The sequence below is a fragment of the Musca autumnalis genome, unplaced genomic scaffold (assembly GCF_047663935.1).
Source record: "Musca autumnalis isolate F117 unplaced genomic scaffold, ASM4766393v1 scaffold_3, whole genome shotgun sequence".
NCBI lineage: Eukaryota > Metazoa > Arthropoda > Insecta > Diptera > Muscidae > Musca > Musca autumnalis.
Genome location: NW_027411866.1, coordinates 23,615,336 through 23,643,019, shown reverse-complemented (window position 1 = coordinate 23,643,019; position 27,684 = coordinate 23,615,336). Strand labels below are relative to the sequence as shown.

The following is a 27,684-nucleotide window of genomic DNA, read 5'->3' as shown; positions in this document are numbered from 1 at the left end:
TTTTTTTCTTCTTTTTATAAATAAATTTTAGTTTTTATTATAAATTATATTACAAAACATATTTACAAACACACATCCGTATATATTTATTGCACTATTCGATGAATTTTATTTTCGATTCTATGTTTCATTTCTGTTCAAATCTAATAGGGATTGTTGCTGTCCGACTTCTTCTTCTTTTTCTTTGCGATAATGTTCCCATTCATGATTTCTTAAATCAGCCTGATATTTAAAAGCCATCGGACATTGATTACACATATACGTATTTTCGCCAACATGTGTTCGCAAATGTTTATTCAAATCATTACTTTGGGCGTAGGCTTTATCGCAGTATTTACCTGGAAAATGAGAAAAAAATAATTTTAGAAAAAAATATTATTTTAGGAAATTTTTTCCAACAATAAATTTGTCCATAAAAGACATTCGTAGGAGGTATTTTGTCCAAAGCAGAATAGAATATATCAACGTAGGTGCTTTTTATAGACTAGAAAATCAATTTTTTGGGTCGAATATAGAATAGAAAACCAACTGGTGTTTTTCTATTCTATAGAGATTTATTATACTGAAATCAAGACTAATGTGGGGGTCTTCCATAGAATAGAAGACCAACGTAGGGTCTTGTATGGAGTAGAAGACAACCGTAAGGGTCTTCTATAGAGTAGAAGACAACCGTAAGGGTCTTCTATAGAGTAGAAGACAACCGTAAGGGTCTTCTATAGAGTGGAAGACAACCGTAAGGATCTTCTATAGAGTAGAAAACCACCGTAGGGGTCTTCTATAAAGTAGAAGACCATCGTAGGGGATGAATGGTCCTGCTGGGACCACCGTAGGGGTCTCCTGTACAAATGATGACCACTGTAGGTTCTTTTATAGATGATAACTGTAAGGGTGTTCTATAGAAAGGATGACCACTTGAGGGATATTCTATAGAATAGAAGACAACTGTAGTGATCTTCTTTAGAATAGAAGACAAACTTAGGAATCTTCTGTTGAATAGAAGACCATCGCAGAAGTTTTCTATAGAATGGAAGACGACCGCAGGGGTTTCCTATAAGACTATAACCAACGGATGATCTTCTATAGTATACAAGACTAATGTAGGGCTCCTCTATAGAATAGAAGACCAACGTAGGGGTGCTCTTTATTAGAAGAGCAACGTTAAGGTCTTTTATAGAATATAAGATTAATGTGGTTCTATAATAGAAGACCACTGTAGGGGTCTTTTATAAATTAGAAGACCATTGAGAGATCTTCTATAGAGTATATAGAGTAGAAGATCACAGTAGGGGCCTTCTATAGAATAGAAGATCACCGTAGGGGTATTCTATAGAGTGGAAGACAATCGTAAGGGTCTTCTATAGAGTAGAAGACCATCGTAGGGGTCTTCTTTAAAGTAGAAGACCAACGTAGGGGATGAATGGTCCTGCTAGGACCACCGTAGGGGTATTCTGTACAAATGATGCCCACTGTAGGGTCTTCTATAGAATAGATGATAACTGTAAGGGTGTTCTATAGAAAGGATGACCACTTGAGGGATATTCTATAGAATAGAAGACAACTGTAGTGATCTTCCGTAGCATAGAAGACCAACGTAGGGGGTACTGCTATAGAGTAAAAGGCCACCGTAAAGATTTTATTTATGATTAGAAAACCACCATAAGGGTCTTCTATAGAGTAGAAGACAACTGTATGGATCTTCTATAGAATAGAAGAGCACCGTATGCATATCCTATAGAAACCTAGGTGTTTTTATAGAATAGAAGACCGTCGTAGTGTTCTTCTATGCAATAGACGATCGTCGTAGAGTTCCTCTATAGAATAGAAGGTCACCGTAGGGGTCTCCTATAGACCTTCTGCTACCTGCTTCTGTGGCTTTGCCTCTGCTGGCCATCGATGGTCTAAATAATCCTTGACCAGAAGAATCCGCGGGTTATCTGAAGCTACTCTAGATTGTTTCAGATTGATCTACAGGACCAAAAGCATAAGTTTTGTGGGGCGATGATGAGACGGACCCCTCTGGCTATATATTGCCCAGCCGCTTTCGACAAAGAACAACTTTTTCTCAGTCTCTCCAGTGCCTCCACTCCAGCCAGCCTCTGTTATTGAGAGAACTGGACTCATGCTGTTGTTATTGGATTGCTCAGTGGCAATTACTGACCACACGTCCATTCGAACATCCCTGTTCATCTTCACTAGATATTTCATCAGTTTTGGACCGTATCATTCTATCTTGGACAAACAAACTCTGGCACATGGTCTCTTTCGGGTTTTCTGTGGCGGCATAAGCCTTAGGCTGTTTTCGTCCTAAGCATCGCTGAGCTTAGATATATGTTTTTTCCCGAAATCCCTTTGAAAACTAGTCAATGCTTTTGATGATGATAACTTGTTCGGACAACTTAGTTTCTACTTTGCCCCACTCCGCTGTGGGGATAGGGGATAGCTTTCCCTTATTGTCGTTTGTCACAGCAATCATATTAGGTTGTTCTCAACGACTCCGTTGAACGGTCGTTTTATTGTTGATGCAGATACAGTTAAAACGTGCTTTCTTGCTCTGTCCGCAAGAACGTTCTCACTTGGAGGTATGAGTATACTAATTAATTGGCAGTACATTGCAAGTAATTAGATTTCCAGTTCTCTTTAATAATTAAATCTAAATCTTTCATCCCTTACTAAAGATTTCCCTAGTAAAGGTGGACAGGTATAAAAAATTATACCTACACTTATATGGTTTCTCCCCAGTATGAGTACGTCGATGACGATTGAGATTCATTAAACGTGGAAAACTGAAAAAAAGAAAAGATAGGTTATAATTTTTAGACTGAAGGAAACATGTGGAACAAGTTGTTATTAGGTGCACCATTTGAATTGTCATACTACATTCTACGTTGTTTTATCTTTTTATGTAATATACCTGGGTTATTGATGACCTTAAGGACTTTCATTTCCCAATGGTTGACAGGACGTATCAAAATTATAATTGTAAGGAAAAGTATGGACTTTCCCCACACAAGAAATACACCATCGTAATCAGGCCACCAAGATCTATAATTGATGACATTTTGTACAACAATACAGATGGTGCCCCTAAACGTATCTCAAGTCAATCCATTTCAATTCTCACACTTACGCCATTGGACATTGATCACATTTATAGGGTTTCTCGCCCGAATGTAAAACCTTGACATGCTGATGCAGAGTATCAACTCGCGAAAATCTCGCACCACATGTTGAGCACACATGATTTTTACCCTGTTGATGTGACATTAGGTGAATATAACGATCGGAAGGACATTTAAAGCGCTTGGGACAATGTGGGCAACTGTAGGGCTTATCGTCACCATGACGCTGCATGTGTTGACGTAAATTACTAGGCCTATAGAATTTCTTACCGCATAGCGTACAAAGATAATTCAAATCTCCTGTGTGTATGCGCATATGTTGTTTCATGGCAAACTTAAATGAAAAGGCTAAAAAAAGAAGAAAATTAAATTTTGTTTGTAGAGTCCCCCTTGACACCTGAAACTTACATTTATCACAAAGTTCACACTGGAAATTCTTAATGCCCATATGACGATTGGTGTGTATCTTCAAATGCTCCTCAACCACAAATGTTTTGCTGCATTTGTCACATTTAAAGGGCACAATTTCAGGATGCTTCTTACTCATGTGCTGGGCCAAGCCACCAACATTTGTATAGGCCGAGGTACAATAATTACAGGTGTATGATTTATCCAATGCCTCCTTTTTGTCTTCCGTTAGTTTTGTTTTATTTTTCACTTCTTCGGGATGATGTTTTTCATTGTGCTTGTGCAGCATAAAGGGATATTTGAAACGATCATGACACACAATACACACAAAACGATGAGAGTCCGTGTGTTTTTTGAGATGTCTTTCCATTTGTTTTTCAAAACGAAATGTTGCCTTGCATTGAGGACAGTAATGAGATTTGGGTTTTGGGTTTCCGCTAAGTTGTAATTCATTATCGGAATTAGTTGTCTCATTTTCCTCCTTGCCAGAAGGGGATAAATCTCTGAAACAAAACAAAACTATAATTGTTAATATCAAAATAATAACTTCTTAACGGTTACTTACCTGCTGCTCGAATCAAAACAATCTATACTAATATCTGCAATCGCAATCCCTTGGGAAGGACTTTTATCCATTTTATCTGTTTCCGCCTCCTTGTGTTTTTTAAGTTTGTGTTTTTGTAACATATTCTCATTGGAGAAGGTCTTGGAGCAGACATTACATTGATGTTTAGTTTCGCTTAAAACATTGACGGGATCACACATTGCTTGTGGCTTGTCAGGTTCCTTTTCCTCTTGGTTTCTGTTGAAAAACTTTTATTTGATAAATGCTTTGGAATATGTTTAGAGGCACCAACTGGATTGGTCTGACAACACGTTAAAGTTAAGCCTAAATCTACAATAATTTCAACCGGTGTCCAAACTACATATGTCTTACCGAGCCGTCATTATTTCGTACACTTTTTTAAAACAGACATTTCATTGATTTACCTTCCAAAACTCTTGATAATGGCCCCACCAATTTGGTTGTATTTGTCATTTATAGACTTTTGTAATTTCCTCAAGGAACTAAGTGGTAAGTTTTCCTCTTCAATATCACTGCAATTTTCAGATGGAAACAAAGCTGCATCACAAGAAACTAAATCGTCCTTTTGTTCCGAGTTAGAAGACTGGAATAAAATACATTAAAATATTTCTCTAAATATTGTAGAAATAGTTTACCTCTCCTTGCTTGATATTCTCAATGCTTTGAATTTCCTCAAAAGCAATTTCAGATTTAATGGAATTGTTTTTGGAATTCTCATCCTGATCTTCACAACTTTTTTCCTTTCCCACAACTGACGTTGACCATGTATTATATAGCATATCATTTGTCGTTACACATATCCTTTGAAACTTGTACGAAGCTACCAGTTGATAAAAACATCCTCGGCATATTTCCTCGGGAACAGGAAATGATTCATGTCCTTCTTGTATTTGTGGAAACGTTTGTTGAAGCATTTCGTCAATTGTCTTTGTCAATTTGTCATGTTTAGTTTTGGTACTCAACATATTTTTCTTTTTGGACATACATGCACGACATATCCGACCATAAATTTCATGTAATTGCATTGTTGGAAACCTTTTGAATTCCATCTGAACTGATTGATACTGATTGATCCTATCGAAGACTAAAACATTTTTCCCACGTTAGGTTGGAGTTTACTTTAGTGAAGAAGAGTTCAATGAGGAACAACACGAATATAAGTACAAGAGAATATCCAATAAAAATAAGTAGCCAAAACAAAATTGACAAGGTAAAAATGAGAAATGGGAAAATTAAAAATCAGCTGATCATATTTGAGAAATAAAAAAAATGATTTACATCAGCTGCACATACATATACAGAGCCATGTTTAAATCTCATCTAGGGAAGAATGGACTCCTTTTTTTGAGAAAAAGTCTTTAGAAGCACCCTTTCTTTGAGATTCTTTAGAAGCACCCTTTCCTTGAGAAAGGGTCTTTAGAAGCACCCTTTCTTTGAGAAAGGGTCTTTAGAAGCACCCTTTCTTTGAGAAAGGGTCTTTAGAAGCACCCTTTCTTTGAGAAAGGGTCTTTAGAAGCACCCTTTCTTTGAGAAAGGGTCTTTAGAAGCACCCTTTCTTTGAGAAAGGGTCTTTAGAAGCACCCTTTCTTTGAGAAAGGGTCTTTAGAAGCACCCTTTCTTTGAGAAAGGGTCTTTAGAAGCACCCTTTCTTTGAGAAAGGGTCTTTAGAAGCACCATTTCTTTGACAAAGGGTCTTTAGAAGCACCCTTTCTTTGACAAACGGTCTTTAGAAGCACCATTTCTTTGACAAAGGGTCTTTAGAAGCACCCTTTCTTTGACAAACGGTCTTTAGAAGCACCCTTTCTTTGGCAAAGGGTCTTTAGAAGCACCCTTTCTTGGACAAAGTGTCTTTACAAGCACCCTTTCTTTGAGAAAGGGTCTTTAGAACCACCCTTTCTTTGACAAAGGGTCTTTAGAAGCAACCTTTCTTTGAGAAAGAGTCTTTAGAAGCACCCTTTCTTTGGCAAAGGGTCTTTAGAAGCAACCTTTCTTTGAGAAAGAGTCTTTAGAAGCACCCTTTATTTGACAAAGGGTCTTTAGAAGCAACCTTTCTTTGAGAAAGAGTCTTTAGAAGCATCCTTTTTTTAGAAATGGTATATAGAAGTATTCTTTCTTTCAAAAAGGGTCTACAACTTGTCTATAGAAGCACCCTTTTTTCTAGGCCTTGGTATTAACAATGACTTTTTTACAAACAATTTATTTTTTGTTAAATTAATGGAAAACTAACGGCTTACTTTAGGGTAGACCGATTGATATGTACGCACAACAAGATATCGAGGTTTGGTTAAGAAAATTATGTTTCATTTATTACGCCTCTATACAAATAAATTTAACAACTTTAAATAGCCTTATCTATAATTCTAATCCATACTTTCATCCGGGTGTAATCGTATAGTGTGGCGCCTTAAATTTGCCGCAGTATTAAATCTAAAACAAAAAAAAATGGAAATTAAATGTTAGATTAACTACTCCCAACAATGAATGAGAGATTCTCTTCTCAACTTACGACATTTGACACAAATCACACGTATGGTTAAACCTTTTGGTAATATGCAAACGTCGGTGTTGTTCCATACTATATTGTCGGGTAAAACGTATACCACATATATCACATGCGAAATTCTTTGTACCGACGTGAGTGATTTGATGCTTCTTCAAATCGGTACGACATTTAAAACGTCGCGGACAATTGGTGCAAGCATACCGCTTTTCCGTAGAATGTCGTTCCAGATGCTGTCGCAAATTTCCACTACATTTGAAAGTTTTACCACATTCTGGACACAAATAAGGACTTTCACCGCTATGGATACGCATATGTTCCTTTAGTAAACTTTCAAAGGGGAATTCTTTGTTGCAAATATTACAAATGAGTTCACGATGTAAACTCATGTGTTCCATTAACTTTGAGTGGAGGACAAATGTACGATCACACTGATCACAGGTATATTTTTCTTCCGGATGTTTGTTACGTATATGTTCCGTTAATGTTTTCTCCGTTAGAAATTTACGTTGACAATAATTACAGAGTAGTTTATCATTTATAACCTTGCGTAGCGAGTGTTGTCTACGGTGACCCGATAAGGCAGTTAACTTTTCAAAACGTCTCGGACAATCGGGACATTTATAACCACCTGCTGGAGGTGTCACATTTTCTTGTTCTTTTGTTAAATGCTTGACCTGATGGATTTTTAGATAACTTGCGGTAGAGAAGCGTGCCTTGCATATGTCGCATTCGTATTTTTTATGCAGTGAATGAACGCGACTGTGCCGTTGCAGACGAGATATGCGATCATAAACTTTACCACACACCTCACATGGATAACGAGCGCTGCGACGATTTTTATCATTTGGTCTGAAAAATGTGTTTATGAAAGCGTTTCTTTCAAAAATCTACGAACAGAGAACATGTTTACTTACTTTTCAATCTCCACTGCTTCTTCGCAATCACCAACTGAATAATTTTGTGAATCTTCGTTTTGTGGTTGTTTTGCGTAAAGATATTCTTCATCATTGCGGTTACTGCAATAAAACAAGAGCGGGGTAAGAGTAAGAAGAATGAGGATGGGGCAAAGTTGAATATGTTCAACAAAACGTTAGACCCCTTTTTGAATATATTTACAGATTACATAAAAGACTTGAAATACTGCAGATTTCTAATTTGTATTAAAAACTTACTCCAAATCAGACCACTGATTATTTTCCCTCTCCACCTCCTCTACGCCTTCCTCAACTGCATAATGTTCATCTTCATCTATATTCTCTTCAGTTATTAAGTTGTCCAACTCTACTTCAATTTCGTCCTTTTCGCCTTCATTAACTAACTCTCCTACATAGACATTTCCATTACTATCCGCATTGAGTTCATTCTGATGTCGTTCCATATGAGCTTTATAAATCTGTTCATTGGCAAACTTTGTATTGCACATTTCACAATGCAGTAAGGATCGACCTTTTATCTTAGTGCATGAATGTGACTCCAAAAGGGAAATGCATTTGAATTTCTTGTCACAATTTGTACAGAAATGTTGTTTTAAGTTCGAACTGGAATATAGGGTATATTAATGGATTTTACTATGGTGGTAATAGAACTTACTTTGGAGATGATTCACATTCGACAATGTCAATAAATGCCTCCTCCTTGTTTTCTTCCTTAGGAAACTTTGTTATTTGAACTGGAATCCTTGAAAAAAAACCTCTCAAATGTAAACTGCGTGTCAAGAGACCTACAAACATATATCTTACCCATCATCCTCTAGTTTAGTTGTATTTATCTCCTTCACTCCACCACTGCGTTCAATTTCAATTTTTATTTCCTCTTTGTCATCTACTACTTCTATTTCATGTGATATTGAATCTGGATGTAATTCTAATTCTTCTGCGTCCATATTAGTTTCCTCCTCCATCGCTTCACCCAATTTCCGTAACTGATTGTCAGCATCTATACACAACTGTTGGAATCTATAGCATTGCAACAATTTATCCAAGCATTCTTCACAGATTAGTGGTGCTATTGCGGAATGTGTCTCTTCCATGACACGTAGTTGTGGCACTATCAAGTCCAACATTTCCATGATACTCATACTATCGTCCACATAATCGGAAATTTGAAAATATCGACTTTCGGGATCAAGACATGTTCGACAAATTGTTGTGGTTACATTACAAGACATTTTGCTTAAAAAAATAATTTTACTTTCGGTAATCAAATTAATTTTACTTTTCGGTAATCAACTTCAAACTTCATAAGCTTGAGCTTGGAAATCAATTTCCCCAATTCCCATCTGACAATGTGGGGTTCATTTTGGTGAATAAGAAGTGAAAGGAGAATAACTGATAAAAATGCGAAAGAAAACAAAAGAACGAAAAAAGGAGGGAGAGAAAACAAAGCTAGTTGTTTACGAAAGAGGCATGAGAAAATTCAAAAAACAAAATGTGGAACATCTAAACCAAGGCAAATTTATAGAACTCTTGTGCCAGACACTGAAAATAAGTGCTGTTTTACATTTAAAAGCCTTTACCTAATTAACTGCGTGTTGCGTGTGCGTTCAAAAATACAAAAACAAAATACATGTATTTCAAATTGAAAACAAAAACAAATACATGTATTTTGTTTTTGTATTTTTGAACGCACACGCAACACGCAGTTAATTAGGTAAAGGCTAAACGATTTCTCTTACGATTTTTTGTCTCCTCTTTGTGGTGGTTATTCTTGTTAAGCAGAGTTGCAAAACATAAGCTTTGTTCCTTTACTTTTTTAATGGTAAGGGTGGTAAAAGAGAAAAATGTCAAAATTGCTCAAAATTGCTCTCTCATGAACATTTTTACCAGAAAAGTAAAGGAACGGAAAAATGATAGATGTGGCAGCAATGTCAAAAAGAAACATAAAAAATCAATTTTCGTCTTTTATTTCACAGTTTTTCATTTAGTTTTGTCAGCGTTCGACTCAAAAGTCGAAAAATCAGTTCTGCCATTTTTTACCTGCAGAAATTTTGCTGGTAGCCCGTGGTAGAAGAGAAAGCCATTTTCGCTCTCTCTCCACTCTCACTCTCTTAAAAATTGCTTCCAGTTTTGCCACTTTTCGGGGTTAAGGAACGCTTTGCAGGTTAAAAATGGTAACAAATGGTAAAAATGGTAACCTCAGGTAAGTAAAGGAAAACAGCTATAGTAAGAGAAATTGAAACAGAATTTAAGTGCTGTTTTACATTTAAGCGACTTGTCTTACGATTTTTTGTCTCCTCTTTGTGGTGGTTATTCTTGTTAGGCAGAGTTGTAAAACATAGTAAGAGAAATTGAAACAAAATTTAGTTTTGCAATGAATTTTGTGCATAAAAAATCATTTAAAGCATAAAATGATTATTTGTTATAAGCATTTTAAAATTTGTATAACATATTTTTATAAAATACCTTCTTTTTACATTAAGTATTTTTAACAAAATGTACACTTGGTACCATGTTACAAAAAAATGCAACCATGTGTGTGAAATTTACGAAGATGAGCAAAGAGGAGACAAAAAATCGTAAGACAAGTCGCTTAAATGTAAAACAGCACTAAGTTTTGCAATGAATTTGTGCATTAACAATTATTTAACGCATAAAATTATTATTTTTTATGAGTTTTTTTTACCATTTTTATGAAATATTTTTTATAAAATACCTTCTTTTGACATAAAGAATTTTTAACAAAATGTACACAATGTTACAAAAAAATGCAACCCTGTGTGTGAAATTTACGAAGATGAGCAAAGAGGAGACAAAAAATCGTAAGACAAATCGTTTAAATGTAAAACAGCACTAACACATGAAAATTTTTTAGCTTTTAGGAGAGAGATGAGGTGAAGGAGCTCCCTTTCTCCCTTCTTATGCTTGGTTTACATTTACGAAATCCACTCGATTTCAACTGTCAATTCCATAGCTCAAACGTCAAATGAAATTTCATCTGGATTTCATTTGACGTTTAACCTATGGATTTGACAGCTGAAATCGAGTGGATTTCGTAAATGTAAACCTAGTATTAACCATAAACTCAAAACATTTTCATGAAAATTTTCATTGTCTGACATAAGTCGAAGGTAAATGCATGAAATACAACAACTAACAAATTTACAAAAACAAAATTGTTGGTATTGAAAATTAATTGTCAAAGATAAATATGCAATAATAGGGTCGTTCCAAAAATTGTTTAGGAAAAACATAAATACATTTTGAAAATCCTCTAAAATAGAACAAATTTGAATCAAAATGTAAATGTAAAGCATTCAAAACTCTCGTAGGTAATTTTTATTACACGTTTACGATGAAAATAAGCATTTTGTGGTAGCAAATTATGAAGTTTCAAATTTTATGAGTAGACCCTATTACATTTTAAAAACAAAATTTACAAAAAAAGTAAGAATATTCCACATTCACATATTCCTTTATTGGATTGGAAACACGTATGTGTATTTTTTTTTTTTTTTTTTGTTATGCCTACTAAGCATATATAACATATTTTCGAGTCTCTGGGATATATTTTGGATGGGGCTATTGAGTCCTTGCCCAAGATCCCAGTAATAATTTTACGTAAGTAGCCTTTGGTTATGTTGAATTCGGGATCGAACATCACCGTCAACGTTGCTGAACTTATCGTCCTCTTCTAGCAATTGCCTTATTATAGGAACACTGATTTGCTGTGAAAATGGATTAATTGAAAATGCAGAATATATAATTCATATGCCGAGTTTGACGTGTGGTCAAAACTTTTCCATGAAATTCATACGTCGTATTGGACGTGGGGTCATTTTTTTTACATAGGATACTTACGTTAGTTTGGAGGTGGTGGTAAAATATTATCTGTGCCACAGTGACAAAAACTTGGACGTGGGGTAGTTTTTACACCACCGTAAGCATATCTCCTCACTTGCTAGTCATATGACAACCAAAACATTACTGCCTACTTATGTTAAGGAAATATGAAGATACAGAGAAAATTAGACCGATCGCTCAAATCATTTGAAAGTAATTAACAAAATATGATCGAAGGGGTAAAATTTACCCCCACCTCCACAGTTAAAGGTTAAACAGGTGTGCAAATAAAAACACAAACATCATCTCTGTTGGATCGATGGAATGGGTACAAATGCTGATGAAAAGATCGGATCTTTCACGACTTCCTTTGCATTGGTTCAAATCCTAATGAAAAGATCGGATCTTTCACGACTTCCTTTGAACCAATGCAAAAGTTGACATGAAATCAAGAGTGTATACATTTCGAAGAATTTGTTATCAAATAAAGAAATAAAAGTTTAAGTTGTGAACATTTTTGCGGTAATTCACGAGACGGACATTTTTAATGGAGTGGAGTTGGAGTCCATGTCGAGAGCTGAACTAGTGATGGGAAGGCAACATAAAAAAACTTTAGGATGATGAAAGAAAATCAGATGCACTTGGATTAAATCGAGAACGGAGGAAGTAAGCTCAAATATGATTGAATTTAAATTAAACTTTTTTTAATTTGTGTTTATATAATAAAGTTCTTTGTGTTCTTGTTTTACACAAATAATAAATGCATTTTATTCATTTTGGGATATTTCGCAATGGCTTGCATTTTAATTGCATCTTTAGACCAGGAGGAGGCATTGTGACTCACAAGAGAGCCCATGTGCTCTAAGTGAGCGTAAATTTGTTATCGCTCACAGCCTGTGTAGATGCTAACACGTTGTGAACAACAACAAATTTACGCTCATTGAGAGCACAAGAGAGACCCAAAAATGTTCTCTGCCTCACTCTGCTTTAGACTGATTAAAAATGCAATCCGAAGAGTACCTTTAAACTCAATCCAAAACACTACATCAAAAGCTGTGATTTGTATCGAAAATGGAGTGCATCCTAGCTGCGCGTTCCCTTGTAAAATTTATAAGTGAATTCATAGGAAAAGATGTACTCCAACGGCAAATATACTGTGCACTTGTAGTGATTCAACTGCATCCGCGGATGCAAACTTTTAGCTGGGTAATATATAAGGTAGGCCACAGCTAACAGCTGATTACAATTTTTTTCTTGTTATGGCCTATTCTGTCAAAAACAGGGTTGACATTTTTTACTGTTGTTGACATTATGCAATTATAAAGGTAGATGGGTCGGTGAATTGTTCCAACAAAAAACTGCTTTTACACCAAATAAAATTGTTGATTTTTTAATATGCAGTAATACTTGCGAATGAACAATTTGTCAATTATTGACATTTATTGAAATTTATTCTAAGAGTACGGGAATGGAAAAATTACTAATATTGTAAAATTTCTAGCTGAAATGTCGCCGTATCTGCATATCGGATGCCAGCAATCAATTGGTTTTCGCTGTCTTCAGTTTTGGGTGCAACTTTTGCTATTTTTGGAACACTTATCTAGCAATAATATTCTGGAGCATAATGATTTTTATTTTTTACTATATTTGATACTTTTAAAATAAACAGTGAAGTTCTAAATTTCATATGTTTTTGTAAAACCGACTAACTATGCATATACATCTACCCTTATTATTGCTCCATGTCATTTGACGTTTTAAGCCATGGCTACAGGGTTGCATTTTTCAGCGATTTTCATTCCTGGCCTAAATCTACTTTATTATACCATGGGTCTTCTCTTCTATAGATGTACTTCGATTTTGTATAAGTCCTCCATGGAGACTTATTATATTGTATAGAAATCTTCCAGGGAAGTATTCTCTTCTCTCATTTATTTTACAGAAGTCCTCCAGAAAGATCTTCTATTCTATAGATGGCCTCCAGGCAGCTCTCCTATTTTATAGAAGTCATCCAGAGTGGTTTTCTACTCAGTAGAAGTCCTCTAGGGAGGTCTTCTATTTTATCGAAGTCCGTCAGGAGATGTCTTCTATTACATAGAAGTCCTTCTATTCTGTATATTCTATAGAAGTCTTCGAGGGAAGTATTCTCTTTTCTAAAAGAGCTCACTTTTACAGGAAGTTCTTCTATTGTATAGAAGTCCTCCAAGGAGGTCTTCTCATCTACAGAAGTCCTCGGAGGTTTTCTATCCTTTAAAATAAGGATCACATGAAATTCATTAAATATTTTTTATTTTCATCCAACTAAACAATTTTTTGAATTCTTCAAATAGATGCTTATCGATCATTCAATATTCTTGGTATTTGTTTCTTTTCTTCAATGAAAAACGGCAAAGTTTATTGAACTTTTCCCTTCCAGACATTCACCTGAGAAGTTAACATTCAGCATTTTCCCTATCAGTCTAACAACATCTCAATATATTTGCAATGATGATGATAATAAGTGGAAAACTTTGCATTATTTTGCTATGGTTAGAATACTGACAGAATATATTGATTTAGAATATTACAGATAATTACTATAAAAACTGAAAACTTTAGACGAAAAGTATTCAGTTCACACCTGATTTCATCTGAAATAACTACAAAATACTGAGAAAAAATGAAATTCTTTGTTGTTGCACTATTCTGCTTGGTGGTGGCCCAGTGCTATGCCTACAGGGATGACTCCTCTGAAATGGAAGTTTCGGATGATATGTGGAAACAAGTAAGAATCCTTTTGAAATTATTTTTATGTGTTTTATGAAAAAAAAATATTTATTTCTGTTATAGCATTTCCTACAAAGTTCGTCGCGCCATCATGATGAGTCCTCGGTTGTTCGTTCATTTAAAAAGAAAATTTCTCAACGTATAGCTGGCTCTGAGACTATTAAGAATAATTCTGAATACAAAGATAAAATTATCCAGGTGGCTAAAGAGAAATTGGAAAAATGTGAAACACCTAGCGGAGATGATTACGATAGACATTGTGTTGGTCGTGCCACTGGTCAAGTTATGCAGTTCATTAGCAGTGTGGAGAATAACAATAGACGTAACAATAACAACCATCATTCTTCCCATAACCGTAATAACCAGTGGAAAGATTCTTCGGAAAATTATTAAGAACAAGTTACACATAACAAATATGATGATTTAACGCGATTTTGGCCAAAGCAAAATAGTTTTAAAAAATTTTAACATTCGTTTTACTTTCTAAATAAAAATAAAAACATATGCAAATTCGATTTTTTAACGATTTAGGGGATACCAGAGGAGGGCACCAAGCGCAAATAAACTATTAATTGGGGCGCAAATAAATACGTCAACTGAATAATACAATTTAGCGGTCACCACATTTCAATGCAGCTCTATTTGCTTTTAGCTTCTCTAAGAAAATTCCCCTAAGGGGATTTAATATTGACATTTGACCTTTCAATATAATTTGCAATTTTAGCAGTTTCCTCTAATCTAATTCAGCGTCTGGTACTAAATTATAAGAAACTGGGAAATAATATAAAAAATAACCAATTGTGAGATAAGAAATACAAAATCACTATAAAAGCGAATGACACCTTCAAATCGCAACGACAAACAATACAATATTAGACTACGTTGAACTAAAAATGAAACTTTTTGCTCTATTTATATTCCTTTTGGTGGCCCAGGTATAATTATTAATGGAACTTTTTGTTTCCTTTGAAATTTTAAACCGTTTTTCATTATTTTTTACATGCAGTGCTATGCCCGCTCAACATATAGCGATTCCACTGGGCTAGAGTCATCTGATGATCGATGGAATTCAAAGGTATGGGTTTTTTGTTTTGTTATTATTTCTTTTTTTGAAGTTGTGCGATTTCTTTATTTTCCAGCAATTCAAATCCGTTGCACCTCTTAATCAGGACTCATCTTTAGTGGATTCATTTCAACGTTCCAAACGTGGTAGCGGCACAGTGATTATTATAAAGACAGCTAATAAGAAATTATAGAATTCTAAGCAATCCTATGAGAAATGATGAGATGAATGAAAATAAAATTTCATTCACAATAGCCACAAATATTTAGCTCAAACAATTTTAAATTTTAATAGGACATAACAATTTTAAATGTGATTATAAATAATTATAATAAAAAAATTACCCTAATATAACAAACTAAATAAATATGTAGTTTTGAATACGGCTTTGGTGTAATATACAGTTAGCTAATCATCGAAAAGCGGCTAAGAGGAGATTATATAACGCCCACAAAGTTAATTTCAAGAAGTACGAGAGTGAAATCAAGGAAGCTAAGCGGAAGACTTGAACCAACTTTCAGAAAGGGTCCATAAAAGCTGCCTTTCTTTCATAGAGGGTCTATAGAAGCACAATTTCTTTCAGGAAGTGTCTATAGAAGCATCAATTCTTTCAGAGAGTGTCATAAGAACCATAATTTCTTTCAGAAAGGGTCGTTAGAAGCACCGAAAGGTCTACAGGTCTTGCAGAAGTGTCTATATTGGCACCATTTGTTTCAGAAGGGTGTGTACAAGCATCCTTTCTTTCAGAAAGTGTCTATAGAAGCATCCTTTCTTTCAGAAAGTATCTATAGAAGCATCCTTTCTTTCAGAAAGTGTCTATAGAAGCATCCTTTCTTTCAGAAAGTATCTATAGAAGCATCCTTTCTTTCAGAAAGGATCTATAGAAGTTCCCTTTATTTCAGAAAGAATCTACAGAAGCACCCTTTCTTTCGAAAGTGTCTTTAAAAGCACACTTTCTTTCAAGAATAGTTAAAGACGCACTTTTAAAAATAAATAAAAAATTATTTAATTGATAAAGAATTTCTTTATTTATGAATCCATTTTCGGCTCCTCTGACTTTACTGCCATGCCCTGTTGCTCCTTATAATGCTGACTTTTGTGGTCCCGCAAATCATTTTTATATTTAAATGACTCTGGACATTCATCACAGAAATAGGTGTTTTCACCCACATGTGTCCTCAAATGTTTAATCAAATCTCCTTTTGCCTTAAAGGCTCTATCACAATAGGTGCATGCATGTTTCCGCTCACCCGTGTGTGTTAGTTGGTGGCATTTTAAGCTATACGCATTAATAAATCTAAAAAAAAAAACAGATTATAAATTTAATATTTTTGGGGTATTTCCTTTTCAACAAAATTACCTCATATTACAAGTTTCGCAATTAAAAGGGCGATCGATGGTGGTGCCATCTTTACAACGTTTCCTTTGATGGCGCGATAAATAATCAAGCCGCTTAAACGATGTCCCACAAATGTCACATATAAAAGGTTTTTCCCTGGTATGAGTGAGAATGTGATTTTGAAGTTTAGATTTATGGGCAAAACGCGCCGGGCATTCGGTACATTGAAGCGTCTTTTCGCCGTGATTTTTTAGATGTTGAGCCAGGTTTGTAGCGCCTGCAAAAGCTTTGCCACACTGTGGACACACGAAAGAAGCATTGTTGTGGACGCTGTTTTTGTGTGTTGCCAGGGAGTTTCGACTTTTGTAAACTAATAACAAAATAAAATTGGTAAGTTTTAATTAAGTAATTAGGAAATTAATTAAAATCACCTTGTTACTTACCTACATCACACATGTTACAACGATATCCATTATGTATGCGCATATGACTCTCGAGATGGCGGTCCGTTGGAAAATATAAATTGCACATTTCACATTTTGGCGGTGGAACCTCAGGATGCATTGTTCTCATGTGCTTAGCTAATGAATTATATGTATAGATCTTGCAATCGCAAAGATTGCATGAAAGTATTTTTTCAAATTCATGTTTAACAATATGGCCCTGTAATGCTGCATTTGTTGCATATCGATATTCACATATATTGCATACATATTTATTATCTTCATTATGCACGGATTGATGCATATTCAAAGAGGAAATTGTATCAAACACTCGGCGGCAATGAGGACATGTTCTTCGCTCTATGCATGAGATTTTTACGTTCTCCTCAGTGGTATTTTTCTTAATTTTTTGCTGGGCCGACACTTGCTCTGAATTATCGCAAACTTCTTCTGCTCTTTCACTTGAATTACTGTCATTAGATTTTGTTTCACCAGTAGTTAAGGTTTCTTCGGTTTGCTGTGGCTCCTCCACGGAGACGTCATTATCATCACTAGTTGCTTCTTGGAAAATATCTATTTCAGGTTCTAATTTTATTTGATCTACTTCAATTGACTCTGTATAGTCCGTATTTACATTATTCTCCGTCATATTTACTGGTGGATGTTCCTCCCTTAGACTTTGTAATTTTTCATAGCTTTCCAAACATGTTTTTTGAAAATTATAAGCTATTGTTAACTTATCCACACACTCTATACACATTTCCTTGGGTACAGATGTTTCCAAATTATCAGCAACTAAAATCGGAACAATTCTTTGCAACATATGCGGAATGGACGTTATTGTTTGGTCATCTCTTGTATCCAGTATCTTGTGCATTGTTGTAGATGATTCCTGTAGACAGGTAAGACATATTCGATCCAAATACAAAGACATTGCTAGAAGCTAAGTGATTTTCTGTTATCGGCAACAAGAAAGCTTTTCAAATTGTTCAACCAGGGACTCGAAAATATCCAAAACTAGGCTGAATTCTGTAGATTCTGGAACACAACCATACCTCTTGTCCCTCTAGTCTTGGGTTCCTTTGGGTTTTCAACCAAAAAAATAAATGTAGATAATTCACAATGGCATACGCAAACAGCTGATTTTTGTCAATGGGCAGACAATTTACACTAAGCGAAAAAAAGGCATAAATTGAATACTCTCACAGCTAACGGAAAAATCTGAAAATTTTAGGACTGGTAGATCTTCGTCCCGATTACAAAAATACAATATTCTTTGGGCGGGAACTACATACTTCCCGAGATATGAAGTTTCTAATATTTCCGTGCTTAAAAGCTGCCTACTTGGAAAAAATACAATATAAAATTAAATCTTGAGATTCGCAACTGTCCATAGGAGAAAATCTTAAATGTCCGCTCGAAAACCGGCTACTTGGAACAAATTTACAACAACTTAAAAGAAAATGTTCAGCCGAATCATGAATGAAATCCCTTCTTTGCTATCACAAACAAAAAGTCCGCACGGAAAAAAATTCCGATGGAGAAAAAGTAGGTATCATGAACGCTCTCAAACATGTGTTTTCCTCCAAAAAAATCTCCCTTGCAAAACTGAAGGGAGTTTACAAAAAATCTTAGTATTTCCCACAAACTTTGTACAAAACATGCAAAATAAACACTTTTGTTGGGATTTTATACTAAAATCTTTTACTTGTGGTTGGAAATTTATTAAGAATTGAACTAATTTTACAAAATAACATCACTTTGCAAACTCAGTCACTCTCCACTTTTTGTCCCGATCAACGATGGGATTATTGTGCTCATCCTGAGAGATATAAAAAGGGATAGGTAGATATAACATAGAAGAAGAAAAGAGAAGGGGGGATTAATTGAAGATGCTAAGTCTAGTATGACCCGTTCCATAAGCACTTAAGGCTCCTGTAATTAGTTACCCCAGCAAAATGTTTGTAGCCAAAGAAGTAGTTAAATCATGAGTGCAAGTGGTTTCGGACTACATCTTTTTACGTGAAAGAAGTTTACAAGGGCATGGTGCAGTAAGGATACTGTCTAATTTACTTCTTAAGCACACATTTTGCATTAGTTCTTTGTAGTGAATAAATCACAACATATGATTCAACTAATTCTTTGGCTACAAACAAAGATGTAGTTCGAAATCACTTTTATTATTTTTTGTATACAAATTACTTTTTATGGATGCAAACATATTGCTGTTATTATAATTAACAAGAAACAAATTATGTTCTTTGTCTTTTTAAGTTTTTTTTTTTTTGCAAAATTTTGAAATTTCTAAAATGTGAAAAATTTATGAAATGGATTCAAATCGACAATTGTCAAAATGTGAAGAACGGACTGCATATTTCATGACTCTGCGTGGACTGCTTCAAAAAAAGCTATTCAATCACTACTTCACAAGGAACAACTTCAAATAAATTTTGCTGGGACAGTGGTGTGGGGTGTATGGAGGAAAAATAAGAGAGTGGTACGCATACATTTGAGTCCCCCGGAATAATGTATTGCCGTAATCAGCGCAACAATACAAAACTACTATGCAAAACATTAAAATAAAAAAAAATCGGAGAGATTTTACTAGACTAGAATTGAGCTTATACAATTTATATCATTATTCGTGGTACAATTATGCAGGTAACTTTGTTTATGTTTAAAGTGGCTAACTTCCGTATTGTCTGTTGCTTTGGTTCTTAAAGCGAGTTCCACACTAGAGTAATTTTATGAAATTGCAGTAGTGAGGAAATCGATTTAAGAACCCCCAGTTTCATCCACGAATACAAAGCAACTGACAATATGGAAGTCGGCCAATATGTCAAAATTATTATAGGTGTGTTCGTTTACTCAACAATTTGTATAAATTTGTACAAGTCCAGTAACTTCTTGTAATCGACTAAAGGGCTGAGTACATAAGCTGCCTTGCCTGCTTACCTTGCTTACTTCTGATAAAAGAATAAAAAAGGGCAACCCAATTTGCTCGACCTCCTTTAATGTTTTATTTTTATTATGTCAAATATGAAGCAGGAAAGCAAGGCAACCAAAGCAGCTTATGCACCCAGGCCTTAAGGTCTTTTGCATTGTACTGTAGAGTAAACGAACAACATCTAGTAACAATTTGTACAAGTTTTGAGTAAACGAACACACATTATGTTGGCATATTTACAATAAATGCATATAAAAAAGGAAAATTGCATTAATGTCTACTAATTATGCATAAATATGCTATTCATCATCCTCATTTATTTTGGTCTTCTCCGCATTTGTAGACACTGCTGTTTTCTTCTCTTTATAATGCTGATTCTTATGATCGCGTAATTCATGCTTATATTTAAATGCCTCTGGACATTCATCACAGACATACGTTTTTTCACCTATATGCAGTCTCAAATGTTTAATCAGGTCTCCTTTGGAAGCATAGGCTTTATGACAATAGGAACATTTATGTTCCTTCTTGCCAGTATGTAAAAGTTCGTGCCGTTTTAATTGATAATTGTCTGTAAAACTTAATAAAGGACAAAAAATAGATTCCTTTTATTTGTAACTAATTTTTACTACGCATTTACCTCAAGTAGCATTTCGTACACTTAAAAGGCTTTTCCAAATTCCCAGAATGTTTTCTTTCGTGTTTTGTTAATGATGATCGGCGTATAAACGATGATCCACAAGTGTTGCAAATAAATTGCCTTTCCTTGGTATGACTAAGCATGTGGTTTTTTAATTTCGATTTATGTGGAAAACGCTGTGGACATTCCGGACAAGGGAACACCTTCTCCTCGTGAATTTTTAAATGTTCAACTAAAATTTCATTACTTTTAAATGCTGTAAGATAATTAAATAGATATAAAGACCATTTATTTAAAAATTTTAAAAACATATAGTAATATACATACTTTTATAACAAATTTTACAACGCAAGCCCGTGTGAACACTCATATGATTTTCGCGATAAATTTCCGTTGGAAAAACTTTATCGCACATTTCACATTTAAATGGCTGTACATCAGGGTGTTTCGTCTTCATGTGTGCTACTAATTCCGCCAATGATTTATTTTTACAAACACAAATTGTACATAAAAGTAAATTTTTTTGTTCGTGGACATTTGTAATGTGCAGCTTTAGCGATCTCTCACTGTGAAAACGATATTGACATATCTGACAGGTATATATATTAATATTATGTACATTATGTAAATGTTGTTGTAAAATTCTGTTATCTTTGAATACTTTGTGGCAATGGACACATGTAAGTTCCTTTAAAGAGGATTCTTCATTATTGGCATCATCATTGTAATGGGCTGCATGTTCTTCGTCATCGTTATGTGCTTCCTCTCCTCCATCATATGAATTGTGATTTCTGTGTTTTAGCATAATGTCATTAGATGTATCTTCTTCACACTGTAGTTCCGTATCGTGGGACGTAGTTTCTTCAAAAAAACATACTTCAGGTTCTAATCTAACAGGTCCAACCTCAAGTATATCCATGGTGATGGTGTCTCTATCATGATCCAAAGTTTCTTCATCGTTGTAAACATCCATCTCTACATCTTCTTTTTCTTCATTTTCCTCTCGGAGACTTTGTAATTTTTCATAGCTGGCCAAACACATTTTTTGAAAATTGTAGGCTACTGTTAACTTTTCCACACATTCTATACACATTTCCTTGGGCGAAGATGTTTCCAAATCACTGGTGGTAACTAATATTGGAACAATTTCTTGCAACATATGCGGAATGGACGTTATTGTTTGGTCATCTCTTGTATCCAGTATCTTGTGCATTGTTGAAGATGATTCCTGTAGGCAGGTAAGACAGATTCGCTCCATATTCAAGGACATGGCCACTGTCTGAGTGGTATTCTCTTTTTGATAATTAAATTCTGGCGAAATAATCACAAACTAGCTTGTTTTTTTATAGATTCTGAAACACAATCATATCTTGTAGCACCTTCCTTTCCCAAACATAGTAAATAATTCACAATGAAGATCTTAAAACAGCTGATTTTGTCAATGGGCAAACTATTCACAATATCATCACGGCTGCCAGATTTGACGATTTATCGTCATTTTGACGATTTTTTGGTCAAAAAATGATAAATGACGATTTGACGATTTTTACCAAAAAAATGACGAGTTTTGGATATTTTGATAATGCAGTCATAAGTCCCAATTTACATTAGGCGAGCTTACTTGCGGCAATTGTCAGTTTGATGGAGAGAGGTGAGGCATATGGTAACCCTTTGCCTCTCAGCCCCCTCTCTCACCAACAAACTGACAATTGCCGCAAGTAAACTCGCCTAATGTAAATTGGGACCAAAATCTATTTAACAGGTCACGTAAGTAGCACAACAACAACTCATTTTTGGCGGAAAATTCTTCAATATGTCAAAATGTTTGTTTACGTTTTCATACAATTATTCACAATAATAAAAAATTTGACAGACTGAAACCAATCAGCTGGACGTTTTACGCCACCTTATTATTTCATCATGATTGGGACTAATGCCAAGTTTACACTTGCGCTCCAAAATCCACTGGATTTCACGAAATCCTGAAATACACCCCGGTGTTTACACTTATTTTTAGTTGATTTCAAAAAGATTACAATGATCAAGGTAGATGCATATGCGCAGCTGATTGAACATGAATTTTCAAAACAAGTTGTTGTAAATTGAATTAAACATCAAAAATATTCGACAATATAGAACTTTACAACTTTATTTGGAAAATTTTCGTAAAATTATCTATATATCATATCAATTGTGTATAGTACCAAAAAATAAAAAAAATAAATAATGATTTTATCGTTGAGACATCATAATAATAAATTTTGATAGATAAAAGTTGTGCTCAGAACCTGTTTTCCGTTTAGTGCTAAAAATGCGTTCCCGTACTCCGAAATCTATCAAGACTTGCACTTCTCTTTAAACAAAAATAGCGCCGAATAACACCCTCTTCTCCTGTTTTCTGCCATACAATTTTGGCCTAGTAAAAACTAGCAGCAAGCATGTTCATTGATATCTAATATTATAACTGATACGTTGATTTTGACATTTCTGCTGGAGTTTTTGCAATTTCCGTCATTTTTCCGTTCCCGTATTTTTTAGGAAATTTGTATGGGGGAGAAATTTTTGACAATTCGATCTATTTTCTAAAATTACAATAAAAAAAGTACGGGAACACAATGCAAATAGCATTGTAACAAAGTAATTTAATATTTTTTCATGTTGTTTACAAATTTTTATACTAAAATTTTTTGTTGCAGCAATTCGCACATCTACCTTGTTTATTGTGGTACGTGAAAAGTGTTGTAACTTTTGGTACTTTTTTAGGCAAAAGCAAGGTTGTATATCATGTGTACTGTGATTTCGATGTTGATTTCGCTGAAATCACGAAATGAGATGATTTCATTTTTGTATGCAAAATCATGATAAATTTTGCTTGATTCCGGACGAAATCACGAAACGCCTTCGAAATCACGAAACGACGCCGAATGTAAACCAAGCATAAGAAAGGTTGTAAAGTATGAATTTGTAAAAACTTACACTATGTTTACATTTACGAAATCCACTCGATTTCAACTGTCAATTCCATTGCACAAACGTCAAATGAAATCCAGTCGATTTCAGATGAGTTTTCATTTGACGTATATGCAAAGGAATTGACAGTTGAAATCGAGTGGATTTCGTAAATGTAAACATAGTCTTAGTTGATTTTAAAAATTAATTGTTAAACAATAATCACAATAATCGTTATTTTTGAACGTAGAAGCTTGAAATTTTGCCAGAACATGTATTTTAGCTGTATGTATCAGATTTCTTCAATGGTGACAATATATTTTGGTGCATATATGCAAAGGAATTTTTAACTAGATCCAAACTGAATTCAATGGAAATAAGCAAAATATATAATTGCACTGTTCCAGAACCTGCAACAATCTCCTTTTTTGGTAAATTTATAAAGGAACAAAAAGTCAAAATTGGGCAATTAACGAGAATCGACGAACGCATAGCAGTGGGAAAGATTGGATTTTGTTTGCAAGTGAAGTTGCTCGAGTTTAGGTAGTGCCAAAGAAATTCTCGATCAGAGTGTTTCTTTGCACACGTATCTATTTGAGCGGGCAATTGACACTTGGGTATAAACATCGCCAATTTTTCCCACTAATATATTAAAGTTGTTTTAATAAAATATTAAAACAACGACTATGGGATTAAGCCTGGCTATTTTGAAAAACAAAATAGAAAATAATGACAGGTATTACTACTAAATAAATTGTTTGACACATTGCTGAAGCACGACTTGTTAAGAATGTTAACTCAAATATTTATTTACAAAATCGTATAATTAGTCATTTAATTTAATACTGATTTGAAGTAAAAAATGTTTTCTAACTCGAATAGCCATTTAATGTTTATTTTTATTAAAAATATAACTAAATATTACCATTTTAATTTTTGACGATTTTGTAAAATAGATTTGACGATTTTAATTTTAAAAATCGCCATTTTGACGATTTTCCATAAAAATTATCTGACAGCCCTGCAGATCATATAGGAATCAAGGCAAATTCATGGTCTGTTCCAGTACTGCAAGAATCTACTAATTTTTGCTATTTTTTCCGATAACATAAAGGAAAAAATGTTATCGTAGTAAAAAATAGTAGCTTCTTGCAGGTTCTGGAACAGAGCATCATATAAGTCATAATCCAAATAGAAGGTCATCCAATAACCCAAGGATTACACATGCAAGTAACTTGCAGACAGTTCGTCGGTGTCATGCTTAAGTGTTCCATACGCCATTTTTGACTTTTAGAGATACAGGTGGTTTCTAGGGTTTTCGGTATGCTCTTTCTAAATTTCTAGTCGGCTTTCTCCTATCTGCTCTAGTTTCCGAGATATCCACGCCTCGACGGGAAAGCATAACATTTTTTCAGTTATGAAATTAATATTTTAAAAACACGTTTCAAAAATCAGAGTTTTAATTTTCGATTTAGAAGTATTTAGGGCCTGTTTATGTATGTCGATAAGAAAACGAATGCGGAAGAAAAACTACCAAATTTGAGTGTGTATTTCAAATTTGTTTTTTGTTTTGAAGCAAAAGCAAATGAAATAATATTTCAAAAACTAAAGTTTGGGTGTCTTTCATGCGCACACATTTTCGTTTCGAAATACATAAACTGGGGGTTAATTTATTGGGGCAAATATGGACAATTTTTTTGTCACTTTGTTCCATTTGATTTACAATATTTCTATATTTAATATTAATAAGGCATGTTTTAATGCCATGTTTTGGAGTAGTGACATATCTGCGCTTTGCATAATGTATGTATTCCATTTATTAGTAGTAGTAGTAGTGACTTCTTTATTGGTAAATATATTCATCGTGCTTACATTTCAGTTATTCAAATCAAGGTACAGTCTGTCGCAAAAGTTAGTATACACCGTTGAAACCAAAATGTATTAGGGATAAATATCACTATAACTTATAGAAAACAACAAACAATTAGTTTTATTTGATAGATAAGAAGGTTGTCTTCCGTAATAACAATTAAAAGCGCGCAATATTTGCATACATTAGCAAATGTACGGTTCGAATCCCAAAAAGACCAAAATTTATGTCGCAAAAGTTAGTATACAACGGAGAATCCTCGTGGAACTGTGTAAAAAATTGTTGATATTTTCAAACAAAATGAAACTAAATCTGTACTTAAGATCATAAAGAGTATATTAATTGGTTTTAATGGCAGTTATAGTACTTATAGTGACAAGTCCAACGTACACTGGATCGTAAAATCCACAAAAACTGGTCATCTACAAATACAACAACTGTAGCGACAAAATTCCGAGTGTTATGTCCTGTTTATGAGTTCTATAGCCATGAAATGCTCAGAAAAGCTCTAAAGTTTCAATATGGGGTGATTTTGATCGAGTTTCGACTTGTCCTGTTTGAAAAAACGGGAATTTTTCGAAGGAAATCCATACTTTTGAGGCCATTGTCCTTTTGAGACATGTAATAAAGAAAATAATAGGAAAACCTCAAGGTCCGTTGTAAGCCCTACAGTTATACTGTCCTACCGGCCTTTTAGCAGTATCGGACATTCTTCTCGTGTCCCTAGTGTCTAATGTACTACTAATGTCTACTGAACTACTTCTAACTGATCCATTTAGTTGTATTTTAGTCCTAAGTGAAGCGAACACAGCTTTTCAGAACGTTTTTGCACAATCCATGCGTTATAATAGCAGAGAAAGCTCTGTATTAAAATTTTAAATTAGCTATCATATCCTTCTGTGGTGGTGGAGTATCACTCTAGGGCTTACACCAGAACTTGAGGTTCTCCTACTATTTATTTTTGGTGGGAAAGTGAAAAGGGACATAATTTGTAAGAAAATTAACTGAAAAGGAAGGTCCTTACGTGTAAGGATTAAGGATTATTACATGTTTCAAAAGGACAACGGCCTCGAAAGTATGGGTTCCTTCAAGAAATTCCCGTTTTTTCAAAAAGGACAAGTATGGGTTCCTTCAAGAAATTTCCGTTTTTTCAAAAAGGACAAGTCGAAACTCGATCAAGATCACTCCATATTGAAACTTTAGAGCTTTTCTGAGCATTTCATGGCTTTAAAATTCATAAACAGGACATAACACCCGGAATTTTGTCGCTACAATTGTTGTATTTGTAGATGACCAATTTTTGTGGATTTTACGATCCAGTGTACGTTGGACTTGTCACTATAAGTACTATAACTGCCATTAAAACCAATTAATATACTCTTTATGATCTTAAGTACAGATTTAGTTTCATTTTGTTCAAAAATATCAAGAATTTTTTAAACAGTTTCACGGAGATTCTCCGTTGTATACTAACTTTTGCGACATAAATTTTGGTCTTTTTGGGATTCGAACCGTACATTTGCTAATGTATGCAAATATTGCGCGCTTTTAATTGTTATTACGGAAGACAACCTTCTTATCTATCAAATAAAACTAATTGTTTGTTGTTTTCAATAAGTTATAGTGATATTTATCCCTAATACATTTTGGTTTCAACGGTGTATACTAACTTTTGCGACAGACTGTATATACATACATATTTCAATTAAAGAAGTATTAGACAATTTACGACAATGTTAAAGTACGTCTGTCGTACATTGCAAAAAATACATATCATTAATTAAATTCATTCATTAATAGTTGCCGGTATTTATGACTCATTTATTGTTTACATGTAAGGATTCAATTTAAATAACTAAATAGGTTTATTTCATATGCACACTGAGTAGTGATGACATACAAATATGTATTCCTCTAAATTTTTGCAAATATGTTCTATATACTATTATTAATATGTTACATTCTGGCCTATGCGGCATCATGGTGGGGTTCCGTCTAGCTCAGGAAGGAGCGCAATTCAGGGGGGATTTTTAACCCTGCCACCATCAAACCTAGGGAATGTTCCAATCGTAAAAAAATGGATCTTTAAACAAAACAAACAAACAAAACAAACACTACACAACATACACCTATGACAAAGGAGCTTGGTTGTGTTATACTCCCCCACTATGCCCGCCCATCCTTGACCCTTTAGTCCATATCAATTTACTAGAATTTTAAAAGGGCCCCGATTTCCACACACACTTACCTCAACCTAACGTACGCCTGATTTC

At 34.4% G+C, this 27,684-nt stretch overlaps 3 protein-coding genes across 3 annotated transcripts; 1 reads left to right on the top strand and 2 right to left on the bottom strand.

The window, feature by feature from the left end:
- Positions 1 to 31: 31 nt before the first annotated feature.
- Positions 32 to 8,923, bottom strand: LOC141398102 (uncharacterized). Its single transcript, XM_073975330.1, has 13 exons — positions 8,356 to 8,923; positions 8,207 to 8,293; positions 7,789 to 8,154; positions 7,531 to 7,632; positions 6,620 to 7,465; positions 6,485 to 6,540; positions 4,749 to 5,212; positions 4,518 to 4,696; positions 4,093 to 4,329; positions 3,528 to 4,030; positions 3,128 to 3,467; positions 2,719 to 2,783; positions 32 to 338 (listed from the first exon to the last, which is right to left on the bottom strand). Exons 1-13 carry the CDS (start codon positions 8,781 to 8,783, stop codon positions 121 to 123), a joined length of 3,891 nt encoding a protein of 1,296 aa, XP_073831431.1. The 5' UTR covers positions 8,784 to 8,923; the 3' UTR covers positions 32 to 120.
- A 5,064-nt stretch (positions 8,924 to 13,987) lies between these two features.
- LOC141398836 (uncharacterized) lies at positions 13,988 to 15,446 on the top strand. Its single transcript, XM_073976546.1, has 4 exons — positions 13,988 to 14,158; positions 14,224 to 15,095; positions 15,167 to 15,235; positions 15,300 to 15,446. Exons 1-2 carry the CDS (start codon positions 14,054 to 14,056, stop codon positions 14,551 to 14,553), a joined length of 435 nt encoding a protein of 144 aa, XP_073832647.1. The 5' UTR covers positions 13,988 to 14,053; the 3' UTR covers positions 14,554 to 15,095; positions 15,167 to 15,235; positions 15,300 to 15,446.
- A 778-nt stretch (positions 15,447 to 16,224) lies between these two features.
- Positions 16,225 to 22,002, bottom strand: LOC141398101 (uncharacterized). Its single transcript, XM_073975329.1, has 7 exons — positions 20,920 to 22,002; positions 20,593 to 20,848; positions 20,253 to 20,531; positions 18,061 to 18,175; positions 17,006 to 17,948; positions 16,584 to 16,932; positions 16,225 to 16,520 (listed from the first exon to the last, which is right to left on the bottom strand). Exons 1-7 carry the CDS (start codon positions 21,860 to 21,862, stop codon positions 16,253 to 16,255), a joined length of 3,153 nt encoding a protein of 1,050 aa, XP_073831430.1. The 5' UTR covers positions 21,863 to 22,002; the 3' UTR covers positions 16,225 to 16,252.
- Positions 22,003 to 27,684: the final 5,682 nt, after the last annotated feature.

What these genes read in the sequence shown, in the direction of transcription:
- LOC141398102 (XM_073975330.1), bottom strand. Translation starts at nt 8,783, where the DNA reads ATGTCTTGTAATGTAACCACAACAATTTGTCGAACATGTCTTGATCCC. An exon ending in AGAATATCAAGCAAGGAGAG is followed by an intron (nt 4,697 to 4,748) that starts GTAAACTATTTC and finishes ATTTTATTCCAG; the next exon opens with TCTTCTAACTCGGAACAAAA. An exon ending in GTGTGAACTTTGTGATAAAT is followed by an intron (nt 3,468 to 3,527) that starts GTAAGTTTCAGG and finishes TTCTTTTTTTAG; the next exon opens with CCTTTTCATTTAAGTTTGCC.
- LOC141398101 (XM_073975329.1), bottom strand. Translation starts at nt 21,862, where the DNA reads ATGTCCTTGAATATGGAGCGAATCTGTCTTACCTGCCTACAGGAATCA. An exon ending in TGTACGAAATGCTACTTGAG is followed by an intron (nt 20,532 to 20,592) that starts GTAAATGCGTAG and finishes TCCTTTATTAAG; the next exon opens with TTTTACAGACAATTATCAAT. An exon ending in TGCGAAACTTGTAATATGAG is followed by an intron (nt 16,521 to 16,583) that starts GTAATTTTGTTG and finishes TTTTTTTTTTAG; the next exon opens with ATTTATTAATGCGTATAGCT.
- LOC141398836 (XM_073976546.1), top strand. Translation starts at nt 14,054, where the DNA reads ATGAAATTCTTTGTTGTTGCACTATTCTGCTTGGTGGTGGCCCAGTGC. An exon ending in CGGATGATATGTGGAAACAA is followed by an intron (nt 14,159 to 14,223) that starts GTAAGAATCCTT and finishes TTTCTGTTATAG; the next exon opens with CATTTCCTACAAAGTTCGTC.